Here is a 27900-nt window from a genome sequence, read left to right as displayed (position 1 = left end):
CAACCGGAGTGAAGTCCTACGGACCTGTTCCAGAGCGTCGAGTTGTGTTTTACGATGGTAAGTACATATTCAATATAACAGTTGAGAGTTTTCATTGAAGTAGTATCATGATGGTAAGTATAAAATGTAGTTGTTTTATAACGATAAGTGTATACTGCATACCGGGAAATTTTCGAAGCAGTTTAATTTTCCCGGTATGCAGTATTGTAGAATTTCGTTGTCAATTATATGTAGCAGAAGTCTTACCATTTTTGATATATATTGTAAAAGTATACCAATGGTAAGTATATGCTGTAGAATTACGGTGACAGCGATGTACTGTAATCCAAAGGTTACCCTCAGAGAGTGTAAGTGAGCGTAACATCTGGGGTATCGAGGATGATTATGTGCTAGTGTAACGATGGCTTTAGGCAAGCAGAAGTATTGAATGTCTTATAAATATCTGGTATTTTGAAATACAAACTTCTCTGTTCGATTTAGAACTGTAAGTACAGCTGCAATTGACAACAGGATTTATTGCACATGAAAAGTGAGCAGGTGATAAAATTGATAAGTGATAGTAGAAAATCATTGGACACTGAGTACTGAATACTGACCAAATAATACACACAGTTGTCTGCCGAAGAAATAAATCCAGTTCATGTTTTACAACTTTGAGATCTAAAAATGTATTGCTAAGATTTTTGAGTCACACCCTTTTCTCTTGTATGCTAATTCGCTCTATTACAGCTGATTGTCGTTGGTTATTGGCATCTTTTCTGGTAATGAACTGAAAATGAATAGATAAACTAATGGTACATGTAGTTAAACACATGACTCAATGACTCAATACAAAACCTTATCTCGATTGGTGGTAAGCTCTAACCTTCAAAACCTTATCTCGATTGGTGGTAAGCTCTAACCTTCAAAACCTTATCTCGATTGGTGATAAGCTCTAACCTTCAAAACCTTATCTCGATTGGTGGTAAGCTCTAACCATCAAAACCTTATCTCGATTGGTGGTAAGCTCTAACCTGCAGATTGTACGACTAGTCAACTTCCGAATTCATGAAGCACAATCAGTAACTTATTTGTTCGCATGAAAATCATGACAGATACATGAATTTGACTAAAAAGTTAATTTGATTACGGTATAGTATAAATAAATAAGTCTTATCACGGATTCAAGTTAAAATATCAAGCTTTATCAAGGATTCAGGGTAATTCAAGCGTCCTATCTTTTCAATACCTAAACAGGTATATATATATATATATATATATATAAAATAGAACAAAAGACAGAGATAGCGTCTCTAGGCCTTTCTCGGGTTGTTTCCCCGTTCATCAGGACAGGAGACTGTTACGGAGTCTCCTGATGAACGGGGAATCAACCCGAGAAAGGCCTAGAGACGCTATCTCTGTCTTTTGTTCTATTTTTTATATTTAATTCCAACACAAGAACTTCTCAATGTTTTATATATATATATATATATATATTTCACAGTTTTTGCTATTAACTAAATTAAATCAAATTGTCTCCCGACTTTATCACCTCATAACCGTCATTATCGTGTAGAGTTTTTTTTTATTCACACAATTTCAAAAGTAATACGGCAGAAAATACCACACATACGTCTTTTTCTAAAATGTTATATTAAGAAAGATGATGTACTTGGTCCAATTTGATATAATATAACATTATCTGTTTTCATGTTGTAGCAATTTTGTATTTATATTAATCACAGTTATGTTCTCCGATTCATTCAAGTTATATCATGCGGTAAATAAAGTACGATTTAAAATGAATAGCGATATTGAAAAAAGCAATTAACGCCCAACTTATACTTAATTGTCATAGCAACGCTGATATTGATGATGCGTGTTTGGAAACATTCGAACGTGATAGCATATACACTCTGATGTTTCTGGGGCGTTTATGGTTAAGTATTGAGGAATCATTGCTGCAAAATTGGTACCGAGGGATATGGATATGTACAATTAACACATATGTTTGAAATACTGGAACTAAGCAAACATTTATTTCCTTCGTAACGCCACTGGAACAATGTACTGACCTTTATAGCGGTTTTTTGTAATGAAAAAGACACCCTCTCACGAACACAAAGTATGTCTGTTTAAACACAATATAATTCCCTAGGATAAATGAAGAAAATTCAACTTCTGTTTTAGAAAAAAATGACAACGAATTATATATATATATATATAAATGCAAACCATTGCTTTAACCAATGGACATCATCATTTATATGTGAAAGTGATTTAGTTAAATGTCTAAGAGAGAAATATATACCAAAATATTATTTCACTTATCCAAGTCAAATACAAATGCAAGGGTTGTTTAATATATTTAATGTAAAAATGTACACAAAAGTTTGTAGATTCCTAGAAAAGCTTGAAAAAATATTAACTTTATTTCTGTACAAGGTTGTGCTCCTTCTGTATGTAACTATGCTATATACAATGTTGTAATTGTGTACATCACACGCCATGTATCATATTTACTATATGTATGTGACCTCTTGTTACACACGTAAGTGTGTCGGAGTGAATAGATAAAACAATAAGATCGTCGTCATTCTTCAAGAATTGGCATTCCGAACGAAACACCCTCCAAAATGATATCTCAATGTAACATTTCATGGATAATTATTCTACACGAGAAACTTAAAATGATAAAAACATAACATTTTCAGTTAAAATAATCCTTATATATACTTTATAAAGCATATAGTAAAAAATGTACAGTTTCTTGCCCTGGGACAATTACTGAATGTTGAGGATATTAAGCAATTACTATGTGTATATGGTTTTATCATGTCATTTTTTATATCGTTTACAGAGAATTAATTTTACACAATTTCAGCATTTATTAAATTGATATACATTAATGCAACACTAATATATGTCAGTATCCTTTTTAATGACTTTATTTTGTAAAAATATTGTGTCTTTCATTTTTTTTTCAAAATTCACTCCTTTTTACATAAATTTCCATTCAAAATCATATATTTTTTTTGTGGCAGAAAATTTTCTTTACTTTAAAGCAACATAACTACAAAATTTGAAGAAATTCTACTGAGAAATGGTGACACAATCCTATTACCTTAAGAGTGAACTGAACATTCTCAACGTTTAAACTAATGCCATTAATATCCTAAGAATAAATTCATGTGTACAAAATCTGTTCCTCGTTGTTGGTGGACTGACAGCTAGTGAATTTTTGTCAAAAGATCTGGTGTGCAGCAGCTTTGCTGCACTTTCTTGTTGAAGCTACATTATTAAAAACACAACAGCAATTTAATAACAAGTGATATATTTATCTCCAAGAAGAAGGAGTGGACTGTAAGGATAGAATCTGGGCTCAAACCCAGACTCTGTGTTTCATACACACGGGCTCTGAGTGTATAACTAGGGTTGTAGCCTACACCACACTTCTCAGATTGATACCACCGTACTAATTAGTATAGAGATGAGATGCTTATTTATCGCTGAAGAGGAACCAAGAACTTAATAGAAAGTATTGTCATACTTATTAACCCTTCTTGTGTATGCTATTGATGTTGGCGAAAGTAATACTAACGCTACTGTCTCCTTGTGTAACGAAAATGAACGATGTGCTATACTTTAATAACTGTTTTAGTCTTGTAGATGCCATGCTTTTAACTATCGACACAGCTAGAAAGCTGCAAAATAAGGAAGAATTCGTTATTTAAAAAAGGGAAAATTAAATAAATCATAGTTTCAAATCTATGAAGTAGTACCTGTTCTTCTCAACATTTCTTATAAATGTACTTATGTGTTATGTTCAAAACATATTAAAAGGCTAGGGGAATAACTCCGAGATATCAGTTCATTTAAAGGAAAAGTGTTTTGTTACCCATACATGGAACCACTGTAATGTAGAATTTTGATTACCCTAACAAAAATTTAGTACAGTTTGAAATTTTGAATATATTTTTTAAGATTCATATGCTTTATCATTGAAGCAGTAATGCAGCCATAAAGTCATTTCAATGTTTCTTTCACTTCTGTCAATAAAAGGGGTATATACAATTTTGGAAAGGGCTTTCTATTCCCAAAATGTTTTTCTCTCTTTCAAAAAGGTATTCGAGATGTTAATTCGTAAGATATAGAGAAACCCATCTACTAAATAAACAAATATTTGGAAAAAAAAAATGTCCTCACTGAAACCATTAACCTTTCTACGTCAAGTTGGAAGTTTTATCGCAGATTCCTGTCTAATATGCCTGATTAATTCAAAATGATCGAGTCCAGCCCACGCATTCAATACGTCAATACTTATTATTGAGCGTAGCGCAAGGTGTAATTACATAACTCCAAAACAAATATTGGCTATTAGATCTTCGTGCATGAATGTATTTTCCGTATAGATATGCTCTTTTTTTGCTATCCACAATTGAGCATTAAATTACTTTTCATTTCCCCAATGAGTAGAACATTCTTCTTACCCAACCTAGCGTTACGAAAGCATCAATCATCACATTTTTCTTATCAGACGACTTTACAATTCAACAAGAAATCAAACAATACAGGCTTCAACTGAGTAATGGAACGCCCAGGTACTTTAGGTAAGGCAAAGCAATACACAGGTGATTTAGTTGAGAAATCAACAAAGGCCATATTACGTAAGCTATTGATTAAGAGCTTCGTCTCAATGTATTGATAAGCACATGAACAATATTTCTTTTTCGAAAATTTTCCCAGAATTTTATTTAAATTAAAAGAGGTAGTGACGTAGTGATGGTAATAAAAATAAAATACAATAAATAATAAAAAAGAAATGAAAAAAAACAGAAAAAAAAAGAAAAAAACCACTTTTTTCTCTTCCCGCAATGAATGGCTTGTTTGCGCATGAATTCAATACGATGATATGTGATCGACCAATATACCAGTCCCTTTGTACATGTAGAAATATATTAAGGTGATTCGGATGTAGTTGATTATGTTACCAACTCCTAAATATATTATTATTTGGTTTGTTAGTGTACTGATCACCGTATGATAGCGAACTGTGGTTGATCGGTTAACCAAGGCATACAAAACAGTTTAATTTGGTTAATTAATTTACCAATCCCAATATACAATTGCGTTGTATTTTGTTATTTCGACAATCCCTACTTTTGTTTCCTTTGTAACGACTGCTATATACAACAGTACACGAGAACCCACAATTTCTTCTCAAAGTCTTCAAATAAGACTACAGGTACATTTGTATCACTTGCGTAATTAAATATGGCAATCGAAAGCGTACCGGAGGATAATTAGCGAGTCTTTTCAAATATGAATGGTTTGTGATTATCAAGAAACCAAAGGTTTGACATAATGACAAAGAGATTATATTATTTATCAAAGGAACATCTTAATTGATTCTTTGTGTTGTATTTAATTGGAAAATGAGCGTATTGAATAAATAAGTGATTATCTGTTTACTAATGGAGGCTATACATTGATTTTCCTTTAGATGACTGGCCCGATCATAAGAGAGAGTAAATAAACTTATTTACAGTTGGTGCTCAGAAGAGATGTAGAAACGCGTTTGGCTGGTATCATGTCAAATCTTTAATGGTCCATCAGTGAAGACTTATACGGTGGAGACAAAATGACCGTTACCATCAACAAAAACCGCATAAGGTAAGACAATGGTGTTGCATATATTCTTTCGTGTAGTCCATCTTCTGAATTTGTGACCTTGACTGTTAAATGTCATATAATAGACCAGAGCATATGGTTAAACTATAAGTTCATGAACCAAGGAGCAAACTTACTGTTATTTTTTATCTATATTAAAAAATGATTAGCGGCAGTACGCTTGTTTCCGATAAAATATATAACAATATGTATAAACTGCAATAAGTTTGTTTCCTATCATATGTATCATAATGTATCAGCGGAAGCACGTTCTCTTTCTTTTGCGTGAATAATAATGTATTAGCGTCAGCATGCTTGATTAATAGCATGCTGTGTTTCCTATACTATGTATCACAGTGTAATAGCGGCAGCACGCTTTGTTTATCATAATATTTATCACAATGTATTTGAGGTAGAACACTTTTTTTTCTTAAGTACATGTATGTATCACCATGTTTTAGAAGTAGAACACTTTGTTTGCTGTAATATGTACTACAATGTATTAGCAGCAGTAATTTATTTCCTATAATAGATATCACTATGTATTAGCGACTGCACAATTTGTTCCTTTAATATTTTTTACAGTGTATAAGCGGCAGGAATCTTGTTTCCTATAATATGTTTCACAATATATTATCGGCAGCACGCTTGTTCCCTTTATTATTAATCACAATGACTCTATAAGTGGCAGCACGCTTGTGTCTTATATAATACATCACGATGTATTAGTGGTAGCACGCTCGTGTTTTGTATTATATATCACGATGTATTAGTGGTAGCACGCTTGTGTCTTGTATTATAAATAACGATGTATTAGTGGTAGCACGCTTGTGTTTTGTATTATATATCACGATGTATAAGTGGCAGCACGCTTGTGTCTTGTATATTATATCACGATGTATTAGTGATAGCACGCTTGTGTCTTGTATTATAAATTACGATGTATAAGTGTCAACACGCTTGTGTCTTGTATAATATATCACGATGTATTAGTGGTAGCACGCTTGTGTTTTGTACTATATATCACGATGTATTAGTGGCAGCACGATTGTGTCTTATATAATATATCACGATGTATTAGTAGTAGCACGCTTGTGTCTTGTATAATATATCACGATTTATTAGTGGTAGCACGCTTGTGTTTTGTATTATATATCACGATGTATAAGTGGCAGCACGCTTGTGTCTTGCATAATATATCACGATGTATTAGTGGTAGCACGCTTTTGTTTTGTATTATAAATCATGATGTATAAGTGGCAGCACGCTTGTGTCTTGTATTATAAATAACGATGTATCAGTGATAGCACGTTTGTGTCTTATATAATATATCACGATGTATTAGTGGTAGCACGCTTGTGTCTTGTATAATATATCACGATTTTTTAGTGGTAGCACGCTTGTGTCTTGTATAATATAACACGATTTATTAGTGGTAGCACGCTTGTGTCTTTTATAATATATCACGATTTATTAGTGGTAGCACGCTTGTGTCTTATATTATATATCATGATGTTTTAGTATTAGCACGCTTGTGTCTTATATTATATATCATGATGTATTAGTAGTAGCACGCTTGTGTCTTGTATAATATATCACGATTTATTAGTGGTAGCACGCTTGTGTCTTGTATTATAAATAACGATGTATTAGTGGCAGCACGCTTGTGTCTTATATTATATATCATGATGTTTTAGTATTAGCACGCTTGTGTCTTATATTATATATCATGATGTATTAGTACGCTTGTGTTTTGTACTGTATATCCCGATGTATTAGTGGTAGCACGCTTGTGTCTTGTTTTATAAATAACGATGTATTAGTGGCAGCACGCTTGTGTCTTGTATAATATATCACGATTTATTAGTGGTAGCACGATTGTGTCTTGTATAATATATCACGATGTATAAGTGGCAGCACGCTTATGTCTTGTATTATAAATTACGATGTATTAATGGCAGCACGCTTGTGTCTTATATTATATATCATGATGTATTAGTATTAGCACGCTTGTGTCTTATATTATATATCATGATGTATTAGTAGTAGTACGATTGTGTCTTGTATAATATATCATGATGTATTAGCACGCTTGTGTTTTGTACTGTATATCCCGATGTATTAGTGGCAGCACGCTTGTGTCTTGTATTATAAAATGCGATGTATAAGTGGCAGCACGCTGCTTTTGTAATATGTGTCACAAGGTATAAATAGCAGGACGCTGGATTTTGTAATATGTATCACAATGTTTTAGCGGCATCCCGCTTTGTTTTCTGTAATATTTAACACAGTGCACATCTAGTCAGTAGGAGTTTTGTAGGAGTTTTGTTATTGTACACTATTGGTTATTACAGTTTTGAAACATGTCTCTCATTAACTCAGGTTTATATTTCATTGCCGAAGGACGAGAACGCAGATATGTATATTTGATATGTATGGTCACTAATTCATATTTCGTCGTACAACCTCTAAATTAAGCAACGTTATTTAAACTTTGACATCAAAAAACTTTTTCCTATTGGAAAACTACATAAATATAGAGTAATCGGGAACTTCTCATGACATGGGGTCTTACTAAAATCTTGACGGAAATGGCAAAATTAGAAATCAAAAGGCTGTTCCATCATTTGGTAAAACATCTTGTTTAAATGCTATTATAAGCCAAGAGAAACCACGAAAAACATTTGTTTTAAACATTCATGTAAGGTTTGAAATGCATATAATAACTTAAACGATAACGGTATTTTTTTTGGAAATTCATGATTTTTTTTTTATATAATTTTGCCTTAAACAAACCCCAAACAATTCAAAGTATTTTCATTATTGGTGAAAAGTAAGGTCACTGTTGCTAAAATGATAATGTTAGGAAAAACTTGTGATCACGCCATGCAGGGGAGAAGAAGTTTGTGTCCTGCCACTTTTCTCGTTAAATACTAGTACATCTTATATATATATAATTACATATTAGCCAGGTGACATAGGACAAGTAGTTAGCGCCTGATAAGGCAGCTCCTGCGAATTCCTCAAAATTGTATTGATTAATGTATCTATGTACTGCAAAGGGCTTTAGTGTGACTTATGTTAGCTAGATAGGGCACTTTATCAAATGTTGTATACTATTATTTATTATTATTATCTTTTTGATAAATACGAGCATTACAGTAAAAATCTATTAGCGTAAGATGCATGTTACTAGTCGCCACACTTTCGGCATTTCTATATTTCATTGGGTTTATTTCCTCATTATTTTAAATGCCGTTTTCACCTTAGTCAATAGAGATTATAAAGTGTTTCCACTATAGGAAGCCATTAGATCATTAAGGAAACATTAAAGGATTAAATACAAATAAAAAGTACGCAATAGACAATAGACAAACCTCAAAATATCAATGGCGGTTTCATAAGATGAAGGAAAAGTATTTGAAAAAATATTCATACTTCATATTTGAGCCGTTATATATTTTGAGGAACGTGTCCTGATATGACCCTTTTTCACTGCTTGATTATACTTAAACTGACTGTATTCCTCTATTTAGCGTTTTTATGTGTCGATGAAATGAACTGGAACATAACTGGTGGAAACGAACATAATGTTACAATTCGAATATGGCTAGGATTTAGTTTCGTAGAATACAGTACATGCTTAAAAAATCTTATTTGGTTATCTCAGACTAAGCAGCAGTGACCTCATTTTTCGATGCTGGTTACTTAAGAATCCCTGTCCCAATGCACTGTGGATTTTCGTATATTTACCATTTAATGGCACTACCATTATATAACCTTACCGCAGCTAGTTGCGAGTTGTCCAGTTCAAAACTGTCGACAGTGTAGGAATACAAAGTGATGCAAACAAGTTGATGTTATTTAGCGCGCTTAATAGAATTTGTCTTTGTCAAGTTGGCATTCACATTGCCTATGAATGCCAACTGAAAGTAGTTCAATGCTTAGATATACAGTAGCCTCCCATTGTTTCGTTTTGGCATAGTTTTAAAATTACAGGGCACTCATTATTTTATACTATCGATAAGCGTACGTTATTTTCAGGACACCTAAACAAACGTATACAATTAGCTGCTTTCGGTAATTTTCTTAAAACGAATTAACATCAGTCAGCAATTTCCATTTACCATGGATATACACGAATTACAGTCGGTAGGGATGCCCCGTTATACTATGTACATGTGTAAACATATAGAGCAAATATTAACGATACAAAACCACGTACCATGATCTTTCTCTATGTACATTTGGATAAATCTGATTTATAAGACCCATGTTACCGGGGTAAATCTATCCGTGCACCACTGATCGTATTTAATTAAATGATCATATATCTGGTATTATTTTGTGTCTTTATCAACTGTGGAAGGACAATAATCAATAGGACTCTTTGATGCGTTTTTCCGAGCACATTTTCCACAACTCCCAGGGGTCTCAATGGCCAAAAGGAAAGTCAATAGGTTTAAATTGAAGAACCGTCACCAGCGTTGGCTTACGGATAGATAGTATGGATCTGTAGGAAGGTATAAATGAACTCTCGTGCTACAACGTTGTAGGTAGGAGCATTGTTGATGACTATTGATAAATATCATCCCTTCATTATGAGTTGACCAATCGATGTTTAGATGAGACCATTAGTCATGAAATGAGATATCAATAATCACTTCGCCTATTTAAATAAAACTTTAGCAAATAGCGGAGCAATTGAAACCTTTTACACAGTACAGAATCGAGTCATATCCAATGTTAGGCTGTCACTTGGACTTCATACGTGATTCCAACTGTCAGAACAGTGATATTGGTGGAAACAATTTGTTAGATAAGTCTGGGTTTTCGAAACTGAAGACAATTTTGCTCTAAAACTTTAATTGCTATACAATGAAGTTAGTCACTTTATTCCCCAGGTCGGAGATGCCGCCACCAGAAGTGAACGAAACAGAACCCATGCCGAAAGAAGCCACAAAGGCTGGAAAGCTAGCGACTCTTGATTCACCAACGGCAGGATCGGACCCGGAGACCATCACACTTCGTGAAAGATTCCAGATTTTCATGAACGAGACAAGCTTCACAGCACTTACAAGAATACATAAAGCTAACTCCATCATAAAAAGAGTGATCTGGTTTGTCGTGCTCCTTGCTATGTTGGCCTGGCTTAGCATCCAATGTTTTTGGCTTCTTGAGAAATACTTCAAATACCCTGTCGATGTGAAAATCGAACTGGTGTCCGTTGCAAAGATTGAATTTCCAAGTGTAACCATCTGTAATAGGAATCCCTTACGAAAAAGCATTATAAAAAATTCCCCATTTCGTACCATGGAAGACGATTTCCTGAAGGTTAAACAAGATGACAGCCTATACGACAAAGCGTATGATATGATGTTTAAGAAGGGTAAGTACATTTTTACATCACATATTTCGTGAGGTTTTCATGTCAGTGTCACGAGAACAAAAGACATTGAATAAAGTATTTTGCAACTGACTATTTACTCAGAAGCATTCAAACGAAGTATCTTTTGTTCCTTTTCAAACTAAGTACATTACAAATAGGAAGAATGAAGTACAAATCACTAAAGTTTTCTAAAGAAATAGGTAATTCATAAAAAAAACCCAATAAAATAAATGTTCTCAAGAAATAAGTGCATTACAGTAACATATGGAATAATCAATCAAATAAACATTCTCAAGGTGCATAACAAATATAAAAATCAGTAAAGTAACCGATAAGACTAAATAACCAATAAATTAAGCAATTCTCAAGAAAATGTGCGGTACAGTCATACCTAAAGTAATCAATACAAGCATTATTGCCAAGGTTTTTACGCGCTTATAATTCATTTTCTTAAGGCTTTGCATGTCTTCATGTATTGAAACAATGTAATATATGATATATATTTTGTTAGTGTTGACGTAGATACGTACATGCACCTTAGCTGTGTATAATATACGCTATGTTGGTTTTGTACACAAGCAGTATATAAACAAATTAATTTTACCGGCATTCGAAAACACATGTTTCTTTAATGCACCGGAGAATGCAAATGACAAGTGTAACGTTCTTTAATAGCTTTAAAATGTTGTTTATGTTCAAGCAATCTATGTTTATTATGCCGAACTGATGAACCCCATTCTGAAAAGAATCATATATTGTTTTGTGTTTGAGTAAAATAGACACACAGCTGTGTTTATCATTTGATAGATCACAGACAGGTATCTATTGACCCGTGTCATCAACTGCTGCTACCAACGCCTATACATTGTATTTATGCTTTAGTAGCATTTGAAATTCGTTTGTTTCAATATCAATAAACGTTACAGAAAAGTGATAAGTTTTCAGAATTTTATATCACTTTAAGTTAAGTTATCATTGATTGTCCGTTATTCCAACTATTACCAGAACCCGAACTGCTTTGTCGATTCAATAGTCATCTGGTAGTATGTCGGCACCTTAGTGTCAAATACGTTATACTGGATTAAAATCGTCCCTAGTCTTCGAAACGTTATACATGAACATAGTATTGGTTGTACTATATTAACCTTTGGCAATACATGATTACTAATCGATTGTAAATCTTCCGAAACACAGAGAAAAACCTATTATCATTATTTACAATTTAGTTGATTACACCTGCGACAATGTTAAATAAAAACGAAAATTATTAAAGGAAAATAAGAAGAAAGGTTTGCAACATTATTCTTACATGTCACTCAGGTAAATATTGTTTATTTTAGTGTCATATATATCAAAATAACACATGTATACAATCTACATGTACAATTATATAGCACAATATACAGTTATATGGCATAAAAACATAAAGTAGGGATCACTCATCTGTTAAAACAATTGTGATAGCTGATTACATTATGTGTCATAATTACGCATTACAGGACAATAATTAATGTAATGTTTATGAATCGACACTGTTCATACAATTGTATAAAAAACTAGTACTAAAGTAGTTTGCGAAATTATCGCAAGAAAATGTCTTACTTACAAAGTTATCGCAGGAAACAAAACTCTTTTTCAAAATCAGGGAGACTTAAATGGAAGTGTTTATCCTGTTAATACAGGGTGTTTCAATGCGTACAGCTAGAGAATTTTTCATAGTAGAATTAATCATTTTCTAGGATTTGATTTTTTATGTTTTAACGTAACTATGTGACGCAGTTAGTGATTGTTGGCCGTCTAACAATTCGGTATGCATTATATTTGGTGACAAATAAGATATATAATACTGCAATTTTCTAGACAAAGATCAGTGGAATTCATCCCAATCCACGGAGCCCACGGTCACGCCTGGCCCAAATCCAAACACTAACCCTTCGGGTCCATCCCAAGGGTCGAGCGCTGGTACTACAGAATCATCGTCATCTGCTACCACAGAATCTATAATAAGTCAAATGAAAGAAAAGAATTTCAATGTGTGGGACGCCTTGTCAGACCATGAAACGGCTGATTACTTTTATAATAAAAAGAGCTCGGATATCATGAACACCTTGGCCTATTCCGGGTTTGCCGCCTACATAGACGAGAGCGAACTGGAGCAGTACGGACATACCATTGAGGATCTGTTGATGTCCTGTACGTTTGAGGGATATCCATGTTCAACAAAGTAAGGAGGCATTTGGCATAAAAGACACGTGTAATTACAAAAGAAAGGGAGTGAATATGCGTGTAATCGAAAGTATCACGTTTGTTATGTGGTATATTTTCTTGGTGCTGTTAAAGAGGTAAGTGAAGTAGCTAACATAATAAATTCGGATCACGATAAAGGTGTAGTGGTGAACGTGATGAGGTAAGGTAAGTGTTGAATATACTGTTCGGGATTAAAGGTAAACTCTGGTGATTTTGCCGATTCAGATTAAGAGATTAGCGCAGAGACATGTTGTGTTCTGATTGATGGGTAAGATTAGTGGTAAAAATGTTGTGTTCGGATTAAGAGGTAAGATTAGTGGTAAACATGTTGTGTTAGGATTAATGGGTAAGATTAGTGGTAAACATGTTGTGTTAGGATTAATGGGTAAGATTAGTGGTAAACATGTTGTGTTAGGATTAAGGGGTAAGATTAGTGGTAAACATGTTGGTTAGAATTAAGGGCTAATTTTAGTGGTAAACATGTTGTGTTCAGATTAAGAGGTAATATAAGTGGTAAACATGTTGTGTTAGGATTAATGGGTAAGATTAGTGGTAAACATGTTGTGTTAGGATTAATGGGTAAGATTAGTGGTAAAAATGTTGTGTTAGGATTAAGGGTAAGTTTAGTGGTAAACATGTTGTGTTCGGATTAATGGGTAAGATTAGTGGTAAACATGTTGTGTTAGGATTAAGGGGTAAGATTAGTGGTAAACATGTTGTGTTCGGATTGATGGGTAAGATTAGTGGTAAACATGTTGTGTTCGGATTAAGAGGTAAGATTGGTGATAAACATGTTGTGTTCGGATTAAGAGGTAAGATTAGTGGTAAACATGTTGTGTTCGGATTAAGGGGTAAGATTAGTGGTAAACATGTTGTGTTCGGATTAAGGGGTAAGATTAGTGGTAAACATGTTATGTTCGGAATGATGGGTAAGATGAGTGGTAAACATGTTGTGTTCGGATTAATGGGTAAGATTAGTGGTAAACATGTTGTGTTCAAACTCTCACACTCTCATTCCAGAATTTCTTCTTTTTTACCTCACTTTTTACACTCTCGTACAAACCCTCCTCACACGGAGGGAAACAAATATACTTTGAATGCCTCAGTGATATTGTTGTTCATGTTGTGTGACCCTGTTATGTTCAGTATTACTTGACTATACTCAATCGGTTTTGTTTTACCTTGATCTCGATCACATGTTTACAATCTTATTTTTTTAATTCTTTTTAATTCTTGAAGTGTTATTGTTAGATTTAAAGTGAAGTATTATACTACTTTTTAACATATTTTTAAATATAACAATAGTTGATTCTACACTAGTTGTCTTATCTTGATATTTATTTTATATTCCTTACTTTCCATATGCAATATTTTAGTGTGAATATAACAGAGTTCATCACACAATAGCTTGTACTTGTTTTGCATACTCCTAGCATCATACTCTTTTCACATATCATGTTGTCCTCATCCATGTCTGGAAGCTGGTTAAAAATTGTTCCCTGTACTAAATTTATTAAATTAGTAGCTAAGGGACATTGATAGAATTAATGATTGAGGGTTTCTGGGGTGTTTTGACATAGATGACACAGTCCGTCGGATCTGTTCATTAATTGTAAAATGTGTTCTGCATATATGATTCTATGTACACATTTCCACTGAAATTGTTTGATTGTAATAATTATTGTGCTATCATTTGCATTGTTCCTTATTTGATTCAATTCTATTTCTTTTCCAAATTTGTTCTTCCCATTTAGATTCACATTTTGGCCTTAAAGTTGTATTATTATTAAGTATTTTCTGTACTTCTGATAATTTTAATTTTCTCGGTTCAATCAGTTTATTCGATTGGGAGTACATTTTCAAGTTTTTGTTGATTTCTGAGTTGTGTTTTTTTTTGTGATGGTGGGATGTAGGTAACACTTGTGTATAATTGGATGGGATGGCCTTTCTAATTTTAAAAATGTCTGCTATCCAATTCCGCTAATTTAAGGGTTTTTCTAAAATAGTTTTATTATCAAAAAATGTATTTCTGTGCGTGTCCCATATGTCAGCTATAGGTAATATTCCACTTTCCATGAAAGATTGTATAAATAAGGGGTGATTATTTATTTGTATTGATGCATTACCAAATAGGTGTTCTTAAAGTATTTGTTCTATCTCTGTGGGCTGATTGTGTATTCTTGACTGTATCTTAGTCCAGGCTTTAATGCCATTCACATAAACGTTTGTTAGTCTATTTTTCATCATATTGTTGGATAAAATATTTCCCTATACAGCTCCAGCGTTCTGATTCAGAGTTAAGTATTTTGTATATGGTTTTGATATATTTACTTTCAATAAAATGTTCAAGGTCAATCATTCCCATTCCTCCCTTTTGTAGTTCAGTGCAGCATATTTTTCTCTCAACTTGGTTGATTTTATTGTCCCAGATAAAGTTCCATATAAGAGTATTTATCTTTTTCCCATCTTTATTTTTAATTCCTCTCGCTTCAATTTCATATCCTATTACAGATAGTATGAATGTTTTGACAATTAGTGTTTTTCCTTTAAATGTGAGGTATCTTGTTTTCCAGATTTTCAGGTTAGTGCTTATGCGTGTAATTTTATCTCTCCATATGCGATCATCATCAATTATATATATATACATATTCAGGTATTTTCCCTTTCGATTCACCTAATTATATGCCCTCTGTTTTTTCATAGTTCATCTTGGAGCCTGATGCCTTTTCATAGATATCTAAAATTATAAATGTTTGTTTTAAAGGCTCCTCGGTTCTGTTAAATAACTGTGTGTCATCTGCGAACATGCTTAGCTTTGTTTGTATTTGTTCTGGCCCCGGCAGTTGTAATCCTTTTATTTCTTGACAGACTTTGATAGCACAGGTTAAAGGCTCTGCTTGTAATATGTATAAAAGCGGGGTGATCGGGCAACATTGTCGAGCTGAACGTGTTATTCTGAAATATGATGAGGTAAACCCGTTGGTTTAAATGTATGTTTTCGATTTTTGTTATTTTTTTCCCACCCATTCACAAAAATTGTTTCCAAAAAAGAAATTTATTGAGACATTTTAAAATCCATCCCCATTCTATCCTATGAAAAGCTTTTTGTTGATCGAGGAATATTACTGATCCTTTTTGATTATTTATTTCGCTATATTCGAAGATGTCTTGTAATAATCTATTTTCTTCCATTATATTTCGCTCAGGTACAAATCCTTTTTGATCGGGGTGTATAATTTTGTTTAATGTTTTTTTTTAATCTATTGACCAATATCTTAGCAATAATTTTATAATCTGTGTTTAATAATGTTAAGGGTCTCCAATTCATAATTTCATCTCTATCCCCCTTTTTATATAACAGTTTCAGAATACCTTTACTTTGTGATTTAGTAACATTTTGTTTTGGAATAGTTCTTAAATTACTGTCCTTACTTCTTCCCCATTATCAATCACCAGTATTGTTCGCAAAATTCGGCCAATATCCCATCTTCTCCAGGTGATCTGTTGAGTACTTTAACGTGCTATAATGATCTCTTTGTTTTCTATCGGTCTGTCCATCTCTATACTCTCTGCATCTGATATATTCTTTTCTATGAATTGAGTTAATAAATGTGCGCTGTCATTATTCCATCCTTCCGTTGTAAATAATTTAGAATAAAACTTTGTTTGTTCGTGTAAAATGTTTTCTATTCCTGATTTTATATTTTCATCATCCCCTTTCATCCGATGCCACTGTTTATTTTCAGCGTTTATTTTTTTTCTAAATTGAAAAAATGTTTTGTAGAGTTTTCGCGTTCTTCGTATGTTTGTATTCTTGGTCTGACTCTAGTTGCATCAGCTTTATTGCTATAGTAACCTTTTTTTTAATTTGTTGATCCTTTCTAGTGTAGCCTGTTCCTCTGAATTTTTGTTGACAAGATTTTCTAGTGCAAGCTCAGTTTGTTTAAGTTCCTTTTTAGGTATACTTATCTTTCTTCCTATTTCTATAGATAAGGACTTGATCCTGGTTTTTATGATTTCCCTCCAGGTCAATATATTATCATTTTGATACTTCTCTCCAAAAAGTGTATTTTTCAGCAACTGCATTACGCTTTCTCCAAATATCCTCAAGTTCAAAATTTGACATAAATGATTTGAGTTCTACATTACCTAAGTCATCATTGTTTTGAGAAGGGACTCTATCCTTGCTTTTGTTTATTACACAGTTAACGTCTCCCATAACAACTTTTTTAGAATTATATTTTTTTTCAAAGAAATTATGAAGTGATTTGAAAAATAGTTTTCTCTCATGTCCTTTATTGGGTGAGTATACATTGATTATGTTTATTGACTTTGTATCGGATCCTAATATACAGGATATGACTCAGCCTTCATTGTCCCTTTTACCTTCCGTTATTGTTAAATTTTGGTTGTGTTTCCATAATATTGCCACTCTTCTTGATTCTGACGTACCATTATTCCATATACTTTTATTGTTCGACCCGCCAATATCTTTCCATTCTAAGTTCCATTTCACCATGTCTTGGTATGTGCAAGGTGTTTCTTATAAAAAAGAAGGTACTTTTGTGTATTGATCCATTAGAACATTTTGTATCTTTTCTTATAGTCTCTAAGCCCGTTTACATTAATACATGCAATGTAAGAGTTATTGCTGTTCTGTATAGTAGGGTGTATGGATAAAGAAAATAGTTTATATACATACTTACATACATACTATAATGAATATACTATCAATGATCAAATACAGGACTGTTTGGAATCAATTCGTAGGCACACAATATACATACTAATACGAGGTTTTTGTTATATACAAAAGTCACGATGTGTAAATAACGAGGTGGTATCAGTAAGCTCCTGACTCTCATTATCGTTCTCTCGCTTGCTCGTTTTCGAGCGTGGGTTTTCGCTGCCAGGGCGTGTTGATTGACTACTTAAAACTCTCTTTTTAGTTTTACCAGTACGGTTAGGGGTTTTATGCATATCTTGAATACATTCACTGTGAGCGGATTCGAGTAGCAGTCGTATCATTATCTCGGCTTGTTGACATAAAGTGGATAGGAATGTGTTGACAGTCTGCGTATGTTCATTTCTAATGTTTGCATCGTTTCCTTTGCTGTAGCGCGGGATTATTGCACACACTTCTATTTCTTTTACATCTGGAAATGCACTTTCTACTTTTGTAAGCGTCTCTGTGACATTGATTACTACGTTCCCTAGGTGTTGTTTACTCTTTGTAATATCGTTGGTACCCAGTGATATTATAATTTTGTCAACAATAGTGTTATCATCTAATTCTACTAACCTTTTCGCGTTCTCTATGTCTTTCTCGATATGTCCAAACAATACACCTGATACCGATGCATTGATGATGCTATCCGTAGACGGACGGAAGCCTCATACAGTTTGATGCACCTAACAACACGCACTTCCCTGAGTCTGTCTGTGTCTCAGTGTCCGAAGCAGTTTGAACGACTCCGTCCTCATGCTCTTGAGCTGTTGTGGTAATCTCTTCCTCGTGTGCTCCTACGTCTTCTTCCTCATCCTCCCGGTCGTGTGGTTCACTCGCTGATCGTGCAATATGTTGTTGATTTAACTGGCCCTCTAGAATCTCTGAGGCATATTCACCATATCTCTTCGATGCGCCACCGATTCTGTCTGATCTACAATCTCTCTGTATATGCCCTTTCTCTTCACAGTTGAAACATTCTCTGTCGTCTTTCTTGGTACAGTCTCTAGCAATATGATCAGGTGACCCACACTTGTAGCACTTCCTCGCTGTGGTGTCTCTGTCAGGACATCGGTAAGATGGGTGATCAGTCCTATTACACCTAATTATTATTATATTATTATCTCCGAAAAGACTGATTTGAAATCTTCCCAGGTAAGTTGCTTTTATATTAAGAAAAAGTCACAATAGTAATTATAATGGTGCGTTAAGATTAAGAGGTAAGTCAATGATGAACATGCTGTCACAAAACAAGAGGAATGTAAAAGAACTTTTAAAAAGAATAAAAAATGACAGCCGTGCAAGTACTGTATTTCGGATTTGTTAATTTATTTTATCTGTGCCTCTTTTGATGAGTTTAACTTTTGTCTTTTTTATTTTAGGAATTTTACGTACTTGCACAATTCAAAGTACGGCAATTGTTATACATTTAACCACCACAAGAACAACCTATCGGCGATCACCAGCTCCTACGCGGGCCCCCTCATGGGTGAGACATACTTATTTACACATAATTTGAATTAAACCAATAGGCATCTTCAGTTTAAACAAGTATATAAGCACCATATTGAATAAAGGATAAGGCACAAGTTGTAAAAACTTGAGTTGAATGTTTTTAATATTTCGTCTGTCAACGTTTGTAACAAAAAGTTATATTTACTTCTGAGGATTTCATTTATTTCACAATAAACCGACATGATTTTTGTTTGTGAGGAAATATCAGTGATTTATTTTCATACATATATTTATGGGACCTGTCATTATGATGCAAATGTATCTACCTTATTTTTGGTTTTTGCTTGTTTTAGTTGCCTGAGACTAAAGATAGATTTTTTCTTGTATCAGATTATAAAAAAATGTAGCACACATTTAATCACGATATCATTCTCAAAACTTCATTTATGGAAATAATCTAACGCAAAGCCCAACCTGTATCTGGACGTGAAGATTCACTTAATAGATATGCAAACAGCCTGTCCTAGAAAATCAATTTTATACTACTTTATTATATTTACTTAGCGTTCATCGTTTCATTAATTATCCATACAAATAAGAGTACGTTGGTTTGAAAACACATTAGAGGTTTTCAAAGCGGTGCACATATTTACTCAACCAGGTGAGACTTAACGAAATATCGGACACTGTAATTGGTGTAAACATAAATAACGGCCATTATTTGTCCGCTCTTGATGGAGCCGTACTGTTTCTAACGTCTATACATACAAACTAATTCTTAATATTGTTCTTATTGATTGGTTAACAGGTTCCCGTAGTAATGATTATCACATTTTATTTAATTTGATGATCAATGTGACTTTGCTGAGTACATTAAACAGTACGAGTTACAATATGTAATACACACTATATTATACATGCGGTTTATAACGTGTATTTAACGTTCACCCAATATTACACAGTAATTAATAAAATATTTGATCCGATGTGATGACCGTGTGGAACACATTGTCATGCTTGGTTACTTATTGGGGCTAAACGTCCTTGCGTCCGGTTATTTCCGAACCTAGGACAATCACTTTTTCCACTAGCTGTATTAAGGGGCAAATGTTTGCACAGGAACATGTTGCTCAGACAAATGAACAACTCTATTTTGGATCTATTGGAAAATCAGAAAAAGTTGAAATTAATGTAAAAGACGTTAACGGATCAAGTTGTCTCTGACCGCCTGACAGACATTAACCCATTCACCCCTGAGGACACATTTGAAGTCTTCCAATTCAAAGGCTGAAAAAGTTCATTGTGAAATTTCAGGGGTGAATGAGTTAAACGGTTAGTTATACGTATCCCGATATATACATTTAAATTAACGCATGTGTTGTTCCTTTTCGACAGTATCGCCCTAAGATTGTATGGACAATATAACATTGGAAACCGAAAGTCTAGTAGATTTAATAAACGGACAAGCAAAAAAAAATTAAAACTTTTGAACAAATTGATTAATTCTAATGAAAATTGAAACAAAAGTTTTTGACCATTCGAATAACTGAAACATTTACATCTTTTTACACAACATTGTTTCTTTAATTTGAGAATGACAAAGCATTCAAACCCTTAAAACGAAAAACTGCAACAGCACTCGACAAATCATAACATATCTCTATAGTTACTACCATGTTAGCAGATAGTTTATCTCATTTACTCAGGTTATTAATTTTGTTTGTTACAGGCCTGGTAATGGAATTTAACATAGAACAAGGCGAGTACGTGGAGTCCCTGGCACCAGAAGCTGGTGTTCGAGTCCTCGTCCATGAACGGGGCACATTCCCGATTCCGGATGATGACGGGTTCTACATCGCTCCGGGATTCGTTTCTTCTGTCGGTATACAAGAGGTACTTCCTTATCACGTGGGAAAGTCAACAAGGGACGGCATGGAAATGGGATACTCCTAAAACATAAGAGGCCACTGATCGGCCTTTTGCCGACTGCGACCTCTTATTTCTGAAGCAATCATTCGTTGATGCAGATTCCGCCCGAAATCCGGGCGGAGCAAAATTGGCTTGAAAAACTCACTTAAGTGGTTAACATTTCATGACAACGATGTCTACTCGCGGTTCATATAATATAGACCCCATATTTATGCCATAGACACAATAATGTAGTATATTACGGAATAGAACACTCAAAATACATGTCCATGTCGTTGTAGCACTTTTAAAACATGGCTTCCTGGATTAAAACAAAATAGCAGGGGCGATTTCAAACGGAACGAAATGATACGGAGTGTTTGTATTCCGCGTGTGACCCATTACATGTAATCCGTTTTTGTATTAACCTGAAAATCATGGCAAATGTTGTCTACTTCACTTCGAAAGAGAAAAAAACTCATTATTTATGTCTTTGACACGAAATTTTCTCATTTAATCATGGATTTATGGAAAGGAATATTTGTTTGTAAACACGATATCCTTTTTCTAAATCCGAACAATGAAAATTTGATCGTTAGCATCGGGAAAATCAGCTATGGGTAGTTAGAGGTTACACGGCGCCTGTCAAATGTATCTCGCCGTGTAAACTTCTTACACTATTGGAGTAGGATGTGGGAAAACGTTGTTGGTCTATGAATATGGGGATACATTGTGTTAGTTTAGGACGCTGATCGTTGATATTGAAATACCCATGTCCTTATATGCCAGACTAGGTCGAGACCATTACTATCAGTCTTACGTACTAGATTGTAGTATATGTATACTCGGACAGTTTGAGGGGTAGATGGTCAGTATTAAGAGATTCAGACCAGTCTGCCCAGACCATGGGATATGTTCGAGAACTTGTGAGATTTTAGCGTATTAAACATCAAAGTTAGAGAGGCCATGGTTTTAACATCATTTCTCAGGCAGTGTAGTCTGTTATTGAAAGACGTGAATGCATGCAAAACGTGAAACACATTGCTAGCCTAGTCATAGAACTACAGCCTGCGTTGTATACAATGCACTAATGTTATCTATCCTATACAACATTACAGTATTGTTTTAAGTTTTTCACAATTTCAGAATAATTGTATTACCGAATTTCATAAACCAAACTTCATTTTGATATCGATCTCTCAGCTGTTTTATGACCCAGTCAAATAAAAAAATAGTTACCTTAGTTTGCGAAAACGTCTACCTACCAACATTGCCGACTTTGCTATTACAGGGGAGATAACTCTTATAAATATCAATGTAAATTGACCACTAGAACAGTTTCAAGTAGTAGTGATTTCGTGCAGATTAATTTGATTATATTTTAGTGGGTTGTCCAAAAGATATTAAACAGAGAGACAATGTCTTTAATTATTGTTTGTAGATTCAGATCACCCGTCTGCCTCCACCACACGCCAGCTGTGCGGATCATGGCGTGAAGACGAACTACTATCAGGAGAAGTTTGACACAATTTACACCAAGCAGCCATGCCTCAAATCGTGCTACCAGGATACCATCATAGCCCGATGTGACTGTGCAGTGCCGTACTACATGATTCCTGCTGGAGCCAGCGTCTGTGACGTATCCAACCACAGCATTGGTATGTACTGGCTTAGTGGGCACCTAGTAAATACTGGCTCTCATGACAACGTTTTTAACCAAATTGCAAATTACAGTAAAACTCTTTATAAAGTATGTGTGCATGCACGAATTCTATGAAAGTCAACATCATATCGAACGCAATACGTTTGCATTTAACGCGTCAAACCACTATATGAATCCGATACATACATGTACCATCGTGTTAGTGGATCTTGTTTTTGTCAATAACAACTTTGTTTAACCTAAAGACATAGTTATCAGCAAGATGCACATTTATGCTCTGCAGTATTGTTGGAAAAGTTAGTTATGCTATTAACTAACATGAATGTATTTTCAAAAACTGTTTTGTTAGTAAGAAAATTCCCGTTTGAGCTAAAGGTTTTTACTTGTCTTTTGTTTTGGAATCTGAGCGATTACAAGTACGCATTATGTGCTTATAATTTTACGCAGTCTCTTGTTTTAGCATCTAATTTTATTAATTGTATTGTCCTGTTTTCTGAACTTTTAGTTTTATACTGTTCTGATATGCTGCCGTCTTTTTCAGCTAATTGCCTTGCCTCTTCATCTTTTTCAGCTAATTGCCTTGACTCTTCAATAGATAACATGGTAGTGTGTGATACTATGTGCCCGGATCCATGCAAGTACGTGTGGTGTCTTTTCATTTTTTTTTTTTTATACATTTACCAGAATAAGACAGTAAGTGGGTTGGTGATATAATTAATCAAGTCATTACTTATTTATTAATTACTTCAGAAGCCCTGTTTTAATTTCAACCAACATGCTGATACTTAAGTCCCACTGCACTTTTGTATATAGAGTAACCTCCCCTTAATTGTGTTTTAGATATAACAGTAGCGCAATTTGGTCAATCTACCTCCGTTGACAAGGTAGATCAGTCGGTTAGAGCGACAGTATAATAATAAAAGGTCAAGAGTTCGAATCCTGATCCGACGGAACATTGTTGTGATTATTGTTGTCTATTTCATCTCAATCAAATATTCATGAACAAAGCGCAAGATATTTTCTTCTCGGACCTGGTTTATAAAATCTATAGTCTTGCTGGAAAAAGCAATAACCAATGCATAGTTTTTAGCAGTGGGATCATTCAAATAATTGTTTTACTTAGAAATAGTCAAAGGTCAACTTATACTCTAAAAAACAATTTCTTATTACATAAATCGCTTATGTCTAAGATCCCTTTAATTTTGACCTCGTTCCGTTATTTGTTCGCACTTATTTTTTTTATATGACAAACACGGAATAGCAAAAAAACCTGACCTGGACATCATTTGATGAATACAAACTACAACTATTTATTCCGAAGCTTGATTGCAACAATCGTACCATAATAATACATCAGCGCCCAATTACGCATTCGTTATGTGTTGTTTTAGTGAGAGGAAGTATCAGCCCTTCGTGTCCATGGCTTCTTGGCCTTCAGATGCATTCTCGGTAAGTCGACCCTGAGCTTTTTTGAAATTTCAAACCAAAGAACTTATGCATTAGGGGAATTCAATGTTTACTTTTACTTTCAAAAGAAGTTTAAAATGTGACGCTAATTGTGGTCATACAGTTCATATATCTAATTGGATATTGTTTAGATGAACGCTAACATACCTGAGTGCATACTCCTCATCTGTTAAAACAAAACAGATTTGCACATTGAATAATACGTTACCAGACTCCTCGGCTCGGCTAACTCCTAATCATGGTAAAACGACCATTAAATAGGACAGTGTTCGAAAGACTAGGGAACACTGAAAAAACAATTAGGGCTGAGGACACATTTAATGACAAAATATTAAAATGAATTATGTATAAGTAATTTCCTTTTTGTTAGGCGTAGGGACATGTGAAACATCCGTCATCGTGTTTTTTTTTCTAGCAAAAAAACATGTTGAAGCATATTCTCTTTCGGTACAGTAAAATATCCCAGTGTAAGACAAAGAGATTGGCATGCATTGGCTTAACGCTTGCTTCAATACATTAATTGCGAATGTGTTAGTATTTTTTATTTATATATTTATATAAACCAGGGATACGAGAGTGTTATACAGTATCTGTCACACCTGATAACATGTTATACCGTATAACCCTCTGCGAGAAAATGTTGAAAATGAAATTTTTGTAATAACTTTTCATCCTTTTTTTGTTGTTTATTAATTGTTTTGAAAACCGCAAACCTTATGCTCAAAGACAACATAACATAAACTAACTTCATATAGCCCTTCCTTGAAGTTTGGACAATTTTTCAAATAATACTTCTTACACACAGATCAAGATTAATCTTCAAACAAAAAGGTACTTGAGAAGAAACAATTATACACTGAATGAAGTCAAATTGAATATTTTTACTTGAAATATAAGTTATATTGAATTTAGATTTCAGTTGGCAGAAAGGGATACTATTGAATGTTTGTAGAGAAGCACTTTTGTCGATGTAATAGTAAAGTCTAATATATTTCACATCTCATATTTAATATACTCTCATTCCACTAGAAAAGCCTTGAAAAACGACTCATGCGATCCTCTACCGACTTCATGGAAGATGATCATCTCGAAAGCAAGTGAGTCGACAAACTAATCAAGTGTTCTTCACGTGGAATATCCGTTTGTTCTTGTGTCTTGTTTCTTAAGTAACCTTTGTTGTCATTTTCAATTCTTCTGATGTCTCCTCAGTACCTGTTGTTGTCATTTTCAATTCTTCTGATGTCTCCTGAGTACCTGTTGTTGTCATTTTCAATTCTTCCGGTGTCTCCTAAGTACCTGCTGTTGCATTTCTGTTTGTTGCAGTGTCTCCCATGTACCTGTTATCAATTCCATGACACACTGGCCTGAGCAAGTTGTGTAGAAATTGATTTAGTGAGGAAAGAATGATCTTTTCCACCAATCAAATGCGATTGAATAGTTTCATCTCATCACTTAATATTTAAGAGGCATACGGACTTTTGCATGTATTACAGATGTACATGTACTTAGGATTGCATGAAATATTTTGCTAACTAAAGTACGTACGGTTTTTTAATAGGTCCAAGAATCTGGCGAAGATTGAAATCTTCTTCAAAGAGATGATCTACGAAAAAATCGAACAACAAAAAGGTTACGAGGTAACTTTTTTTTAACTTAATTGATCAATTTCAATAAGATATTGTTTCATTGGAACATAAGAAATGGTGAGAGATATTGTCGAAAGTTGACGTGGAAATGTCCCCAACGTTCCTATTATTTACTTAATCCGTACTATTTTTTTCTTATCCTATCACAGTCCCAGAACTTGATTTCTGACATTGGAGGACAGCTAGGCCTGTGGCTTGGACTATCAGCCATAACTATTGGAGAACTGGTCGAGTTCTTTGCCGCCATCTTCAAAGCTGTCACTGCGAGGGCGGTCCGTCGAAAGGACAGGGAACCGGCAAAGGTGTTCCGAAACATTGCCACTCATGTTGCGAGACGGTCACGTGATGTCTCTGACAACACGCGTGTCGAATCACTTACAGGGTGATACTGTACCAGTTGTGTTGACAATGTTACAAAACAGTTAAGCCGAGATTTCATGTACATATACCAACTGTGTAAATAATTTTTATATTATGAATATTTGACAACTTATCCCATTATTCCTCACTCATTTCATATAACATATAATGCTTATTTTCTATGTATTATTACAAATGGCCCAATTCTTACTCCTGTACATTTTTTATAACCAAACATTCATATACCACCTAACCTCCCATATAACGCACTCCTATACAACATAAAATCCTTTACAATACACAATATCATAGATCACGTTGTCTTGTATAAAACATAGGTCTTAATACATACAACACGTTCTGCACATAAAACACATATAACACATACCACACATACCACACATTTCACATAACACAAGTCATTTCAAACATTTAACACAAATAGTTCATTATGTATATATCCAACAAATTACAAATAGTGTAGCTTGTGTAAACGTTTGTAATTGTTCGATTGGTTAAATGCTTCTCATTTTCTTAAATATCAACGGTATCACATCCTTCCACATAAAGTTGGTACTTTTATTTTCGTTTACATTTGGATCTGTTCAGAAATAAGACGAAAAAGAACATTTTGAAATTCAGCAAAATCGAAAATATCATTAGAAAATATTATGATGACTTTTTCCGTCCACTCCTAAATATCGGACAAAAAGGAGGATGTTCAGTCCCATATATGTTATGTCAATATTTTATTGTTAATATTGTATACATGTACATACTGAACGATCTTAATGTTATTTTAAATACATTTGGAAATAAATAATTTGGTACCTTGAAATCAATTGGTGTATTATTTTTATAATAAGGTGACACTTTGAAAAGAATCACCCAATATTTGAAAATGGTGTAAAGTTTGTTACTGAATTTGACTGCATCTACTATTGAAAAAAACCCACATTTATATTGAAACATGTGTCTCAATCGACACAAGATAACATGCAACCATGATAAAACATATTGTATTATCTTTATTTGTTTATATAATATGGTTATTTTGTCGTGCTGAAAAAACGGATATTGATCGAAAGCAAAATACAGCTATAGATTTACTATTTTTTTAATAAATTATTTTATTAGTATTTGATGAAGGCCATTAAGATGTTAATGTTCTAGTTTGGGGAACGAATAGACCTACTGTATCTCACTGCATGATCGTATGAGGTGACTAATGTGGTGTGCTGTGGAAAACTAGTGGTTTTATTCGATGTCTTCTGCTAAGGGTACATTGGAGAAACCAAAACAGTTACGTTGTCCCAACTTACACAAGGACCTCTATATCTTATTTATTTTTTTGTCTTTTCTTTCACTTTGAAGTTGACTCTGAAGTCAC

The 27900-nt window shown here is 33.9% G+C and overlaps 1 protein-coding gene across 2 annotated transcripts; it reads left to right on the top strand.

Moving 5' to 3' along the window:
* Positions 1 to 3: 3 nt before the first annotated feature.
* Positions 4 to 27869, top strand: LOC110447207 (acid-sensing ion channel 1-like). 2 transcript variants are annotated; one of them, XM_021492747.1, is made up of 12 exons: positions 4 to 57; positions 5483 to 5652; positions 10554 to 11038; positions 12899 to 13262; positions 19394 to 19500; positions 21196 to 21359; positions 22816 to 23032; positions 23609 to 23675; positions 24429 to 24486; positions 25534 to 25601; positions 26063 to 26141; positions 26300 to 27869. In XM_021492747.1, the coding sequence occupies exons 2-12, from the start codon at positions 5621 to 5623 to the stop codon at positions 26534 to 26536; spliced, it is 1878 nt and encodes a 625-aa protein (XP_021348422.1). In that variant the 5' UTR covers positions 4 to 57; positions 5483 to 5620; the 3' UTR covers positions 26537 to 27869. The 2 variants fall into 2 exon arrangements, with proteins under 2 accessions (XP_021348422.1, XP_021348423.1); XM_021492748.1 differs by lacking the exons at positions 4 to 57; positions 5483 to 5652 and adding an exon at positions 6052 to 6089.
* Positions 27870 to 27900: the final 31 nt, after the last annotated feature.

Source organism: Mizuhopecten yessoensis, unplaced genomic scaffold (genome assembly GCF_002113885.1).
Source record: "Mizuhopecten yessoensis strain PY_sf001 unplaced genomic scaffold, ASM211388v2 scaffold3235, whole genome shotgun sequence".
Lineage (NCBI taxonomy): Eukaryota > Metazoa > Mollusca > Bivalvia > Pectinida > Pectinidae > Mizuhopecten > Mizuhopecten yessoensis.
This window is presented reverse-complemented; position numbering and strand designations above follow the sequence as displayed.